Here is a 13,773-nt window from a genome sequence, read left to right as displayed (position 1 = left end):
AATTAAAAAAAAAGCAAAGGAGCCCTGGCCAGTTTTGCTCAGTGGTTAGAGCGTCAGCCAGCCGGGGGACTGAAGGGTCCTTGGTTGGATTCTGGTCAAGGGCACATGCCTGGGCTACAGGCTCGATCCCCAGTAGGAATTGTGTAAGAGATAGCCGATCAATGATTCTCTCTCATCATTAATGTTTCAATCTCTCTCCCTCTCTCTTCTCTGAAATCAATAAAATATATTTACACTATACACAAAAATAAATTCAAAATGGATAAAGGACTTAAACATAAGATGGGAAACCATAAAAATACTAGAGAAATCCACAGGCAGCCCAATCCCAGATGTATGCCGAAGCAATTTCTTCACTGATACTGCTCCTAGGGCAATGGAAACTAAAGAGAAAATAAACAAATGGGACTATATCAAAATAAAAAGCTTTTGCACAGAAAAAGAAACTATCAACAAAACAACAAGAAAGCCCACTGCATGGGAGAACATACTTGACAATGTTATCACCGATAAGGGTTTAATCTCCAACATTTACAGGGAACTCATACAACTTAACAAAAGGAAGATAAACAATCCAATCAAAAAATGTATCTCACACCTGTCAGAATGGCTATCATCAACAAATCAACAAACAAGTGTTGGTGAGGAAGCGGAGGAAAAGGAACTCTCCTGCTCTGTTGGTGGGAATGCAGACTGATGCAGCCACCGTGGAAAACAGTATGGAGTTTCCTCAAAAAATTAAAAATGGAACTCCCATGTGACCCTGCGATCCTACGTCTGGAATATACCCCAAGAAGCTAGGAACACCAATCAGAAAGGATTTGTGCACCCCAATGTTCATAGCAGCACAATGCACCATAGCTAAGATTTGGAAACAGCCTAAGTGCCCATCAGCAGATGAGTGGATTAAAAAACTCTGGTACATCTACATAATGGAATATTATGCTGTGGAGAAAAAGAAGGAATTCTTACCATTTGCAACAGCATGGAGGGAACTAGAGAGTATTCTGCTAAGTGAAGTAAGCCAGTCAGAGAAAGATAAATACCACATGATCTCACTCATTTATGGAATATAATGAGCAACAAAAACTAATGAACGGGGACAGATCCAGAGACAGAGAAGCATCGATCAGACTGTCAAACCTCAGAGGGAAGATAGGGAAGGGTGGGGATAAGGAGGAGAGATCAGCCAAAAGACTTGTATGTATGCATATAAGCCTAACCAATGGAAATGAATACTGGGGTGTGGGGGGAGGGTAGGGAGGTGAGCGAATGAGTGGGGGGGGGGGGTAATGAAGAGATGAGGACACATATGTAATACCTTAATTAATAAAGAAATTTAAAAAATAAAAATAAAAATGGGCAAAAGTCATACACAGATATTTCTCCACAGAAGATATACAAATGGCCAAGAAGCACATGAGGAGATTCTCAGCATCACTCCTATCAGGGAAATGCAAATCAAAAACATAATGAGCTATCACTTCACATTTATTAGGATGGCTATAATCAAAATATCAGAAAATATATGTTGGCAAGGCTGTGGAGAAATTGGAACCCTCGTGCACGGTTGGTAAGAATGTAAAATGGTGTGGTCACTATGAAAACCAGTATGGCAGTTCCTCAAAAAAGTCAAATACAGAATTACCGAATAACCCAACAATTCCACTTCAGGTGTAGTATATACCCAAATAATAGAAAGCAAGGACTCAACCAAATATTTGTATACCAATGTTCATAGCAACATTATTCACAATAGTCAAAGATGGTAACAACCTAACAACCTAACTACTTCACTGACAAATGAGTAAACAAAATGTGATGTATATTATTATATACAGCCATGCAATGCCTAATGACAGGGATACATTTTGAGAAATGTATCCTTAGGTGATGCTGTCATTGTGTGAACACTATGGTGTACTTATACAAACGAACATGATATAGCCTGCTACTAGAACTACATGTACTTTACCTTTGTATGACTGGCAGCACAGTAGGTTTGTTTACACCATCATCACTACAAACAAGTGAGTAATGTGTTACATTTAGAGGTTAGTGGCTATGACACCACCAGGCAACAGGAATTTTTCAGCTCCATTATAATCTTACCAGAGACGTGGTGCACGAAATTTGTGCACGGGGAGTTGGTGACCCTCAGCCTAACCCTCTCCAATCTGGGACCCCATGGGGGATTGGGCCTAAACCGGCAGTGGGACATCCCTTTCACAATCTGGGACTGCTGGCTCCCAACTGCTTGTCCGCCTGCCAGCCTGATCACCCCCTAACCATGCCCCTGCCAGCCTGATCAATGCCTAACTGCTCCCCTGCCAACCTGGTCGCCCCTAAGTGCCCTCCCCTGCTGGCCTGATTACCCCTTAACAGCCTCTGCCTCGGCCCCCACCACTGTGGCTTTGACCGGAAGGATGTCCAGAGGGATGCCCTAAAGATGTCTGGTCTAATTAGCATATTACCCTTTTATTATTATAGATGGGACCATCATCAGATATGAATATGTGGTCCACTGTTGATCAAAACGTCATTATGTGGTGCATGACTGTATATTTATATATTAAATATATATTTATTTACTAGTAGTTACCAAATATATATAGATTAGTATAATAGTGGCTGCCAGGAACTGGGGAAAGAACTAATGAGTGATTATCATTTAATGGGTAAAGAGTTTCAGTTTAGAATGATGAGAAAGTTCTAGAGAAGGATGGTGGTTACAGTTGCACAATAATGTGAATGCACTAAACACTGGTATTATATGTACTTGAAAATAGTAAAAATGATAAATTTTATGCTATGTATAGTTTACCACAATAAAACTAAGTTTTTAAAAATGGTGATATACATGTCTTAAAGGACTTCTATATTATGGAAAAATAGGTTATAATACTGTTTGTACAGTAAGATCACCTTTCTGTTTAAAAATAAACTTCTTGCCCATATGAGCCCAAGAAAAGTTTTGATTTTCATCTTGGGACTAGAGCTGTGTTCCCTATGTGTGAGGGAGGCTGGGAAACTGAGTATTTAGCTTTCTTCACTCAGTAGGAGAGGAAGGATGGGTGGCAGACCAGGCCACTTGCCACACTAGGGATGGATGTCCTGAAACCGCTCTGTCCCTTTTTCTTTTGTATCAGTTAGCAAGTGAGACTAGCACATCTGCTCAGTGCAAAGAATGCTACAAAGATTGCAAGCTCCTATGGCTTTTCTCAAGATTTATACTACTTTTAAGTGAAAAATCAGAAAGTATCATCTAAACAATGTTGTTTGGGTAAACTTAATGTCTGCCTACTTATGAGCTGTGCCAGGTAAACACTTAAGATCAAGTATTCCTTCAACGAGGGGTATGTAACACCATTCCTTTCCTAAAGAGAAGTGTGCAGTAGTATAATCCAGTTCACAGTACTCCAGCAATGTCCTCTGACTGTACTTGTACCAGAAAGAGTGCTATAAAATGCTGACTTAGTAAAAATCTTAAAAGCACAACAATGACGGGCAGGAAAGAAGTGGGCTGGGAGTCAGAAGAACTGGGTCTGAGGTCAGGTTTTGCCACTTGCCACCCAAATATTCTATCATTCATCATGTTACTGAATCTATGTAACAGACTCTGGGCTATGTACTGGGAGGAGAAGAGAGGATGGAAGTGCCAAATATACAAGATAATCTGTCCTCAATAACAAGATCTTTTATTTGGGCAAGCCCCTTCATCTTGGAGACCTTCAACTTTTTCATCTATAAATCAGACATTACCAATCTCAAAGTGTTTTTAGGAAATAGGGTAATGATATTTCAACCTTAGTGCCCTTGACGTTCTGGGCCACATAAGACTTTGCTGTGTGTGTGTGTGTGTGTGTGTGATTGGGGCGGGGGAGGGGGGTAGCTGAGGGGGGGAGAGGGAGTGTTCTATGCATTATAGGATATTTAGTGTATTTAGTGGCATCCCTAGCCTCTACCCACTAGATGCCAGTAGTTCCCAGGTCACCGCTTCCACCCAGTTATGACAACCAAAAACTGTCTACGCACATTACCAAATGTCCCCTGAGGCAAAATTCACCCTAGTTGAGAACCTCTGAAAGCGGTGACATATATGAAAACATTTTAAAAAGCACAAAGCTTCAAATCAAATCAGCATTAATGTAAATCTATTTGTAAGATTACTTCTAAAAAAATACCCTTTTAGAAATTTACAGTTTCCCTGGGAATGTTTTATTTTCTATTTTCATATATTTTGCTTACCATTAAAAACCCTTCAGGGCTTTTTGGCTAATTTTCTTTATCCAAACAAAGCATTTTCACTAGAACACATATTTTAAATGTATCACTTTACTAACATGACAGTCAGAGTCAAACATAATTGTCATTTCTACAAAGCAGACATTTTATCCAAAATTAAAGTGCTCTGTGCCTACCTTTTAAGGACAAGGGACTGGATCTTGTGAATTCTGTATTTGACGGCCTGTGCTGTTTACGCACTTCCAAGTACTCTTTAACTCTTGAATTAATGGTTTCTTTTAACAGTAAACAGATTTCCTATAGAAAAATTAAAAATTAAGAGATAACTCTGATTTAATGCAATGCAAAAAAGTCAACATCATGCACATTAAAAAGTTAACAGTGAACATTTCATTTTGTTTGCTTTTTAAATTAGCTATGAATGCTGATAAGAATGTTTTTATATACTCATAGACAATACTGGAGATGCAAATTTGCTACTGAGGTTTGTCGGCCCATTCTGTGATCTATGAAATTCATTTACTTTCTTTTTCTTTTCCTTAGTTTCACATTTCTAAAAGGAAGATAAAAACACCTCACTGAAAAATTAGAGCACAAGCCCTGGTCGGTGTGGCGAGGTTGGATGGAGTATACTGAAAGGTTGTGCGGTCAATCCCCAGTTGGGGCACACAAGAGAGGCAGCCAATTGATGTATCTCTCTCACGTGGATGTTTATCTTTCTTTCCCTTGTCCCTGCTCTAAAATGAATTATAACAATTTTTTAAAAAAAACTATAGTGACAAGGTGGTGAAATCAGTGAGGTGAAGACTATTATCATGTAAATATCAACCAGTTCTAATGAGACACTGAGATCCCCAAGCAAATGCTCACTGTGGCCAGGCAGATGACTGTGGCAGAAGGAGCCAGGGAATATTCAGAGGGAACCCTGACACCAATCCACTCAACGGGGCAGCCCCCAGGGCTTACAGTGGGAATACATACAAGGCACCAGATTCTCCAATTTTGTTCAATAGGAACCAGAAACTTGTATTTTATACAAAATTTTTCAAATGTGGTTCAAAAACTTAAAATCTAAACACTGCCATTCATTAGTTTCTAGCCTCAGGCTTACAAATCTACCAAAAAAGGGAAAGGTATTGAGTAGTGAGTTGAATAGAGAACTGGAAATCAATAATCTGATTTTCTTCCATACTCTTGTTGATGATACTATATATACTCATTTACACTACATTCACCTAATAATGATTAAAATAATTTAACTTTTCATATTTCTCTAAAGTAGATTCATATTTATTAGGTAACAGAAGCTCATGGTTTTAATTCAATGTCAATATATTGATACCTTACCACAGCAAATTTCTATAGCTGTCTATTGTTTTATGTATCAATCCTATATAATAAAAGGCTAATATACAAATCAACTGAATGGCGGAATGAACGGTCACTATGATGCACAGTGACCACCAGAGGGCAAATGCAGGAGCTGCCCCTGGTAGTCCGTATGCTCCCACAGGGAGAGCACTGCTCAGCTAGAAACTGGGCTCCACTAAGGATGTCTGACTATGATGAGCAGGCCTAAGCCAGCAGTAGGACATTCCCCAAGGGCTCCCAGACTGTGAGAGGGCAGAGGCCAGGCTGAGGGACATCCCCTCTCCTCCGAAGTGCATGAATTTCATGCACCTTATTTCGTGTTATTTATAAAAAAGAAAAACAAAACTTTAAAAGTATAACCATGCACTGGAAAGAAACTGTCCACATTAGCCATACTAGCAGAAAAATATAATGTAATGTAGGAAAAGGGAAAAATGCAAACTAATCTAAATTTCTTAGATTAAGACATGATGCATAAGGACTGATGATTCTGGTTCAATTCCTATAGACTCTGAAGAAGGCTCAGAGTTGCCGAGGTCACCTCAAACCTGTTCCACTGGTTTCTTGCAATGCCATCTCAGATTAATCTCTTAGAATCTTTATAAATTAAAATAAGAACAAAGTTTTAAGTTGCTTCAAAGGGCAATGAGAGCCAAACTTGACTTTTATTGTAAACACATGTACTTCTCAAACAGTACAGAAAACACTAGATTTAACTCACACATGTAAGTTTTTAGGTAATATACAAAACTGGTCCCCTCTCTCCTGCTCTCATTTTGCAGCCCAAAGATGCAGTGCCTTGTGGAATACAGAGATATCCGCTTACAGTTGAGTGTCTTGGCATTGTTCACACAACAGAAAGGCTGCCTTGCCTCATACTGTTGTTTTAACAATTAAAGAATTTTGCTTCACATGCAGGGTTCAACGATGACTGAGCCTGAAAATATGTCAAAGACATACATGGAAATAAAGATTGTTAAAATTTGGCCATAAATGCCCTATAAGGCTAGAACTAAAAATAGCATGACAAAAAATAAAGCAAAGGCCATACACACAAACTTTCTCCCTATAGTTACGGGGCTTTCCTTCGATGAGTCAGGTTTGACGAATGGAAGGTAGACCACGTGCAATGTAGTCAAGATACCCTAGTAACTGACCACACCACACTTAGCAAATCATTCTCTTCAGAACCAGAGCAATGCAAGAGAAGACAAATTCCCAGTGAAATTGGAGGGGCAGATGAGAAGACTAACTTACATATGTATCTCTAGGCTAACAGGGGCTCATGTTTGTTTTTTCAAGTTTACACATAGAACAGTTTGAGTTCAACTGTTTGGGTACACAGGCTACTTGTGCTGGACTCAAAATAAACATATGTTTAATACATGTAACTAGCTCCTTTTTCTGAAAAGGAACTGCATATTCTTAAAACCTTTACTATATAAAGTGGCTGTTAAAATGCAATCAAATTGATTGCTCATGAAATCTCAAGCATGAGATAGATGACCTAATGATAAAAAAATGAGAGCACTGAGACACTGAACATAGGCTGAAGCCATATGGTCCTTTTCTTGACTAGCTTTTCTCCCTACCACCTTCATCCCTCCATGTTTGTCTGTGTCCGTCTGTCTCTCTCTCTTTCTACAGACACACACACACACACATTATCCCAGAGCAATTTTTTTAATATATATTTTATTGATTTTTTTACAGAGAGGAAGGGAGAGAGATAGAGAGCTAGAAACATCGATGAGAGAGAAACACCGACCAGCTGCCTCTTGCACACCCCCAACCGGGGTTGTGCCCACAACCAACGTACATGCCCCTGACCGGAATCGAACCTGGAACCTTACAGTCCGGAGACCGACGCTCTACCACTGAGCCAAACCAGTTTCGGCAGTCCCAGAGCAATTTTTAATGTCAGGGAACATACATTAAAGAAATTTAAAGGAAGTTCACTTTGGGAGCAAAGCCCGGCTTGTTGGCATGACTCGCCTTTTTGCAGTTGCCACTGCAGCAAGGTCTGCAGGTCCGATCGTGCCCTGAGCATCTTTGCTAAGTCATGCCCTGCTGCCCGGATGTAGGTACTAGGAGGAGTGGCACAGCTGCATGTGGCACCCTGGAAAAATCTAGCCTCACGCTTTGGCGAGGAGGTGATTCACATACCCACAGCTTTATTTTAAAGCCTTCCAAATAAACTGACTCTTGGCAAAACTGACTGAATATCAACAGAAATGTCTAAGGCTGAGGTGGTAAAGTTGGGAGAATTATAGAGGGAAATATGGATTCTAGAGTGTATGTCAAGTCAGAAGTCTTTTAGGGGAGGTGCCTTCAGTCACTTTGGTAAATGAACTGTTTTTAATTGAATCATGGAGACATGCAAAGCTTGGAATTATATGAAGGTGAGATGTAATAGGAGATGCTGGCCTACTAAATATTAGTCTGGATGAGAACAGTGCACAGTTATTTACCTGAAGGGTAAATCCCATCACTCAGGATCTGGTGCCTTCTTTCTCCCAGTTTCAGACCACTACATATTATGAAACTATGACAGCAAAGTCCCCTGATAATTTTATCATCTTTTGATTGAAAATGTTCTTTTAGGGAGATTTTTTTCCCCTAGTGATCTCCAAAAACTAACTGAAAAGTTATCACAGTAAAGGTGTGTGTGTGTGTGTGTGTGTGTGTGTGTGTGTGTGTGTGTGATTAGCACTAGTGTCTTCTCCAGGCACCATCTTTTAATCAAACTTATTTTTATTTCTAGCTCTAAGGAACTTTGTGACAAATAAATACCATTACACAAACTGTGTAATAATTTGAAAGTTACTTAAAGGCCATTGATTGCTTCGCTGTCTGGGCTCCAGTAACCAGGGATCTGAAGAAGGAAGCACAGCACGGGATGAGAGCTGATGCACCTTCTGACCCTCTTCCCAGGCAGCACTTGGGTGGGGAGCATATAAGAGCCTGGAGTGACTCAGACAGCTCTGTGGAACCCTTTCATTGCAGATGAGGAGGCCGAGGCCAGGGAGGTCAGAATCATGCTCCCAGTCAAACAGCTATTCACTTTTCTGCCTCACCATCCCTTAGCGACTGAGTGTGGTGAGAGAAGGAACACTGTTAAAAATCTCTGCACTTGTTGTCACAGGCTCACGCTAATAAGAGGATAGTGGATGATAAAAGTGCACTAGACTGGGACTTCGCACAGGTGTGACAGATCAGCCTTGTGTGAGCCCCCACACCTGCTCCAGGTGCTGGGTCCATCCTGCATAACCAGTCAGATTAAAACCCCTGCTTACCTGCAATAGTCACTTTAACTTCTTCTTGTAATACTGAGTAACCCTTCCCTCAAAACAAAGAGGTAGGAACTTTCTGGATTAAATGACAGAGTAACAGATGAAATGTATGGACGTGTCAGTGTCTGAAGGAAAATAAAACAGCAAGCATATGTCTGCCATTGGGAAGTTAACACCTATTTTTCAAGGGTAAAATATCACTCAATATTCTCGCCCACCAATTAAAATAAAAGCCTAAATATTTCTCCTAGCAATGGCTACTTGCATTTAGATAGTGAAAAGTCTTGTGGTACCTCTTTGTTCTGTTCAGAAAACCAGCTGGTGTCTTTGTTTGATCCTTGCGGTGAGATGTGAAGATCCACCAGGACAGCAAAATCCCTGCACTGAAAGACAGTGATGGCAGAGTCAGCACACACACAGCAAACGATGAGAGAAAACCACACAAATTCCTACGTGGCTGCTCATGAAATAGCAACCAAGTACAACTACTAGACAGAAATGTTCAGAGCGGGCAGGACTACCACTCATAACCTATTACTCTTTGCAAGCTTAGTATTTATGGTAGGAATGCTAAGGAGAAGTGTCATTTTAAATCAGGATAGAAGAGACAACATATTTATCTCTGGGCCACGCCTTGAGGGGGATGCCTAGGCATCCAGTGGCAGTCGGAAGACTTTCAAACACTGAGAAGTAAAATAGGTCAGAATTAGGTGGGCTCCAGGAAAGAATGAGTCTGTGGACAGCCAGCAGAATTTTTTCTTCTAGCTAGGGGAGAACAAATATGTAAGCTCCTATATTTTTAGGCAGACAAGAGGATTGGCAATGACAATGAATCTTGGAATAGAAATAGAAGCCCAAATGGATGAAAAGAACCAAGGAGAGGAAGGCAGATGATGAATGACAGTTATCAAAACTACAGAGGTTTCATTCACACCTACCACTGTGCACAAGGCCTGTCTTCTTTCTTATTCTACCTGAGGCCCAATGCATGAAATTCATACAAGAGTAGGCCTTCCTTCCCCTCTCCCCCTCACCCCCTGCTGCCGGCACCAGCTCCCCTCTGGCACCCACAACAAGGGCTTCCCTTGCAGCCCCGGCTTAATCCGTAAGGTCGTCTGGGAAGGACAGCTGGTCTAATTAGCATATTATATTGATACTTTTATTATTATAGATAGGCTAGTGCTGTGTGGCACTTGTGAAAAAAATGGAAATATTGTATCTGCATTGGTTAACAGGGTAGCCAATAGCCACATGTGGCTACTGAGCACTTGAAATCTGGTTATTGTGACCCAGAAGCTAAATTTAAAATTTTTATTTGGCTTTACTTTGGACAGCCACATGTGGCTAGCAGCTCTGTGACATAGCTACAGACTCTGTGAAGAGCTGTAGCCTTAGAAATCCTCAACCTTAGGAATAATTTCTGAGAGTCTCAGGATAACTGTGGAAGGCCTACCTTAGAAAGGAATTGAAGACCAAGACTATATAGGTAGAGGGTAGTCTAAGAGGCCCAGAGGGTCTGTTTATGTCCCACAAGAAAAGAACACTTTTGTACTTCTTTGGCTAACAGGTTTTATTTGTTTTTATTTTAAATGCTGTGTGATAGGTGAAAAGAAAGTCTTTTCAATTAATGGTTTGAGAATACCAACTACAAATATGGAAAAAATAAAACAACAACTACCTCACACCATAGACAATAATTAATTTGAGATGGATCACAGACCCAAACATAAAAACCAAACTATCTTCCTGACTTTGGGGTAAGAAAATATTTCGTAGACAGGACTCTAACCCAGAAAGCACTAAATATAGAAAACAAAAGGGTTCAATTAGACTTGTCAAATTTTAAAACTTTTGGCCATCAAAAGACACCATTAACAAAAGAAATATGTGTGTCATAGACTGGAAAAAATACTCATAAATACATATATCTGACATAAAAGATGGGCATTCATGCCCTGACCCCTGTGGCTCAGTTAGTTAAGTATCTTCCCATGCACTGAGAGGTTGCTGGTTCGATTCCTGGTCAGGGCATATGCCCTGGTTTATAGGCTCAATCCCCTGTAGGGGGTGTGCAAGAGATAGCCAATCAATGTTTCTTTCTCTCCCTCTCTAAAATCAATAAAAATATATTTAAAATTTTTAAAAGATGGGCAAATAAAATATGTAAAGAACTCCTACAAATTCAACCAACCAACCAAACAAACAAAAAAACCCCACAAACAACACCAACTTTAACAAACAAGAAAAACAAATGGCTGATAAACACATGAAAAAAGTGTTCAACATCAGTCATAAGACAAATGCAAATTAAAATCGCCAAGAGATACAACTATATACCTCTGAGAATGACTACAATTAAAAAGACTGATATACCAAAACTTGTTAATGATGTGGAACAACCCAAACTCTAACACATTGATATGGGAAATGTAAACTGGCGAACAACTCTAGAAAATAGTTGGTCAGTTTCCTATAAACATACATTTATTGACTGACTGAGCCAGCAATTCTATCCTATGTATTCACCAAGCGAGATAAAACATGCACACACAAAAAGACTTGGAAGAAAATACTCACAGAAGTATTATTCATAATAGCTTAAGTCTATCTACAGAAGTAGATTCATTCAATGGATATATTCATTCATTCAACTAAACTACTGATACACTCAACATGGACTAATCTCTAAAACATAATATTAAGCAAAAGAAGCCAGGCTAAAATATATATTGTAGGCTTTCATTTATATAAAGTTCTAGAACAGCAAAACTAAATGTATGATCAAAGCAATCAGAACAGTGATTGCCATAAAATATACACAAACACATAATGAAATAGATTAAAAAACAAAACAAAACAAAAATCAGAGTGACTGCCTAGGTAGAAATTGAGAACAGGCACAAGAGAACTTTATATGGTGATGGGAATGTGAAATATTTTGATAGCATATGTGCCTAAGATCAGTTCCTTCCCTTGTATAGAAATAATACAACAAAAATAAACAATGTTTTAAAATGCTGAGTAAAAGTATGTTCATATTTGTTAACAGTTATTTAAAATATAAGTATTATGTCCCTGAAAATGTGTGGGTATTTTGGGGGGAACCAAAGTGAAGTTCACTGGGTAATAAATCATGAGGTATGATGAAAGTTGATCTCCCCTAATGTCAAACGGTACAGTGTGACTTACTGCACTGCAGTTCAGTGTGTTGCAACAGGCATTTTAGTTTAGTGAAAGAGAATCTTGAAATGGATTAAGAAATATCAATGGGTCACATGGTAAAGTGGAGTATTGTTTTGTGAAACTTCTGTAGGAGTGTACTGAGTTATGATGTAAAGCCCATTTCTAATTGTGGGCTGTGGTCAAAACTGTTTGAAAACCATACTCAAATATACTGTTATTTTAAAAAATTCCTTCACAACAGTTGATTACACATTTAACCTTTCAGGAGTATGCTGCCACCAGGTGGAGGTCTTTTGCCACAACTACATGTTCTTAGCAAGGGGTTATTAACCTTTCATATGCCGTGGACCTCTTTGGCAAGCTCCGAAGCTGATAAAATTTGCTCTGAAAAATGTTTTTAAATGCATGAAACACAATGAATAGAATTTAAAAGAAAACCAATTTTACTGAAGTATGATTATCCAAATAAAAAGAAAATTTGTGATACAGTAATGTGTGTAGTTATTTAAGGCATTGGCTCTTGTGAGCTAGAGGTGGGTATAACTACTATAAATTCAAAGTAGTGATAAACATAAGCTATATATTCAGACTAGAGGCCTGGTGTATGGAATTTCTGCACTGGATTGGGGCAAGGGGGAAGAGAGCTCCTGCTTTCAGCAGGATCTGGCTGAAACCAGCTCTCTGACATCCCCCAAAGGGTCCCAGATTGTGAGAGGGTGCAGGCCAGGCCACAATCAAGATGCACGATCAAGACTGGGAAAGGACATGGGAAGTTGGCCAGCTGGGGAGAGACCCAAGGAGGTCTCCAGGGCGTGTCCAGCCCCTCTTGCTCAGTCCAGATCTGCTGGACCCCAGCACCAAGCTAACCTACTGGTTGGAGCGTCTGCCTCCTGGTGGTCAGTGCACACATGGCAACTGGTCAATCGGTCGACTGCCCACAGGTAGTGAGTGCACGTCATAGTAAATGGTTGAGCGGCTTTAGCATATTATTAGTATACTAGAAACCCGGTGCATGAAATTCATGCACAGGGAGGGTGTGTCCCTCAACACAGCCGGCACTCTCTCCAATCTGGGACCTCTTGAGGGATGTCCAACTGCCTGCTTAAATCGGCAGTCTTTCCTCTCACAATCCAGGACTGCTGGTTTCCAACTGCTCACCTGCCTGCCTGTCTGATTGCCCCTCACTGCTTCTGCCTGCCAGCCTGATTGACACTTAACTGCTGGCCCGATTGCCCCTAACTGCCCACTCCTGCCAGCCTGTCACCCCCATCTGCCCTCCCCTGCTGCCCTGGTTCCCCCCAACTACCCTCCCCTGTAGGCCTGGTCACCCCCAACTGCCCTTCCCTGCAGGCCTGGGTCCCCCCAAACTGTCCTCCCCTGCTGGCCTGATCACTCACAACTGCCCTCCCCTCCTGACCATCTTGTGGTGCCCATCTTGTATCCACTTGGGGGTGACCATCTTGTGTGTTTGAGTGATGGTCAAATTGCATATTACTTTTTTATTAGATAGGATTACACTTTTAGTGGTTGAACTGGAGACCAGATGACTGACGCTTAACATATTAGGCTTTTATTATATAAGATATGTGCCACAACTATAATATAATATGAAAAGATATTTGGTTTCTAATGGTGACAAATATTGCTAATACTATTGTGTTCTGAATACTCCACTCATAAA

The 13,773-nt window shown here is 40.3% G+C and overlaps 1 protein-coding gene across 6 annotated transcripts in view; it reads right to left on the bottom strand.

Annotated features, from left to right (window-relative positions):
- LOC118707681 (SLX4 interacting protein) overlaps positions 1-13,773 on the bottom strand; it is a 179,216-nt gene that overhangs the window by 60,414 nt on the left and 105,029 nt on the right. For 4 of the 6 annotated variants that reach the window (XM_045574873.1, XM_036418351.2, XM_045574874.1 and 1 more), the window contains 2 exons: positions 9,203-9,292; positions 4,422-4,542 (listed from right to left, as the gene is read on the bottom strand). In XM_045574873.1, the coding sequence (XP_045430829.1) occupies positions 4,422-4,542; positions 9,203-9,292 (211 nt within the window). The remainder of the gene's footprint in view (positions 1-4,421; positions 4,543-9,202; positions 9,293-13,773) is intronic. The other 2 variants (XM_045574877.1, XM_045574876.1) reach the window with 1 other exon arrangement.

Source organism: Pipistrellus kuhlii, unplaced genomic scaffold (genome assembly GCF_014108245.1).
Source record: "Pipistrellus kuhlii isolate mPipKuh1 unplaced genomic scaffold, mPipKuh1.p scaffold_m20_p_6, whole genome shotgun sequence".
Classification (NCBI taxonomy): domain Eukaryota; kingdom Metazoa; phylum Chordata; class Mammalia; order Chiroptera; family Vespertilionidae; genus Pipistrellus; species Pipistrellus kuhlii.
Note: the sequence above shows the minus strand (reverse complement) of the source record. Positions and strands in the feature narration are given on the sequence as shown.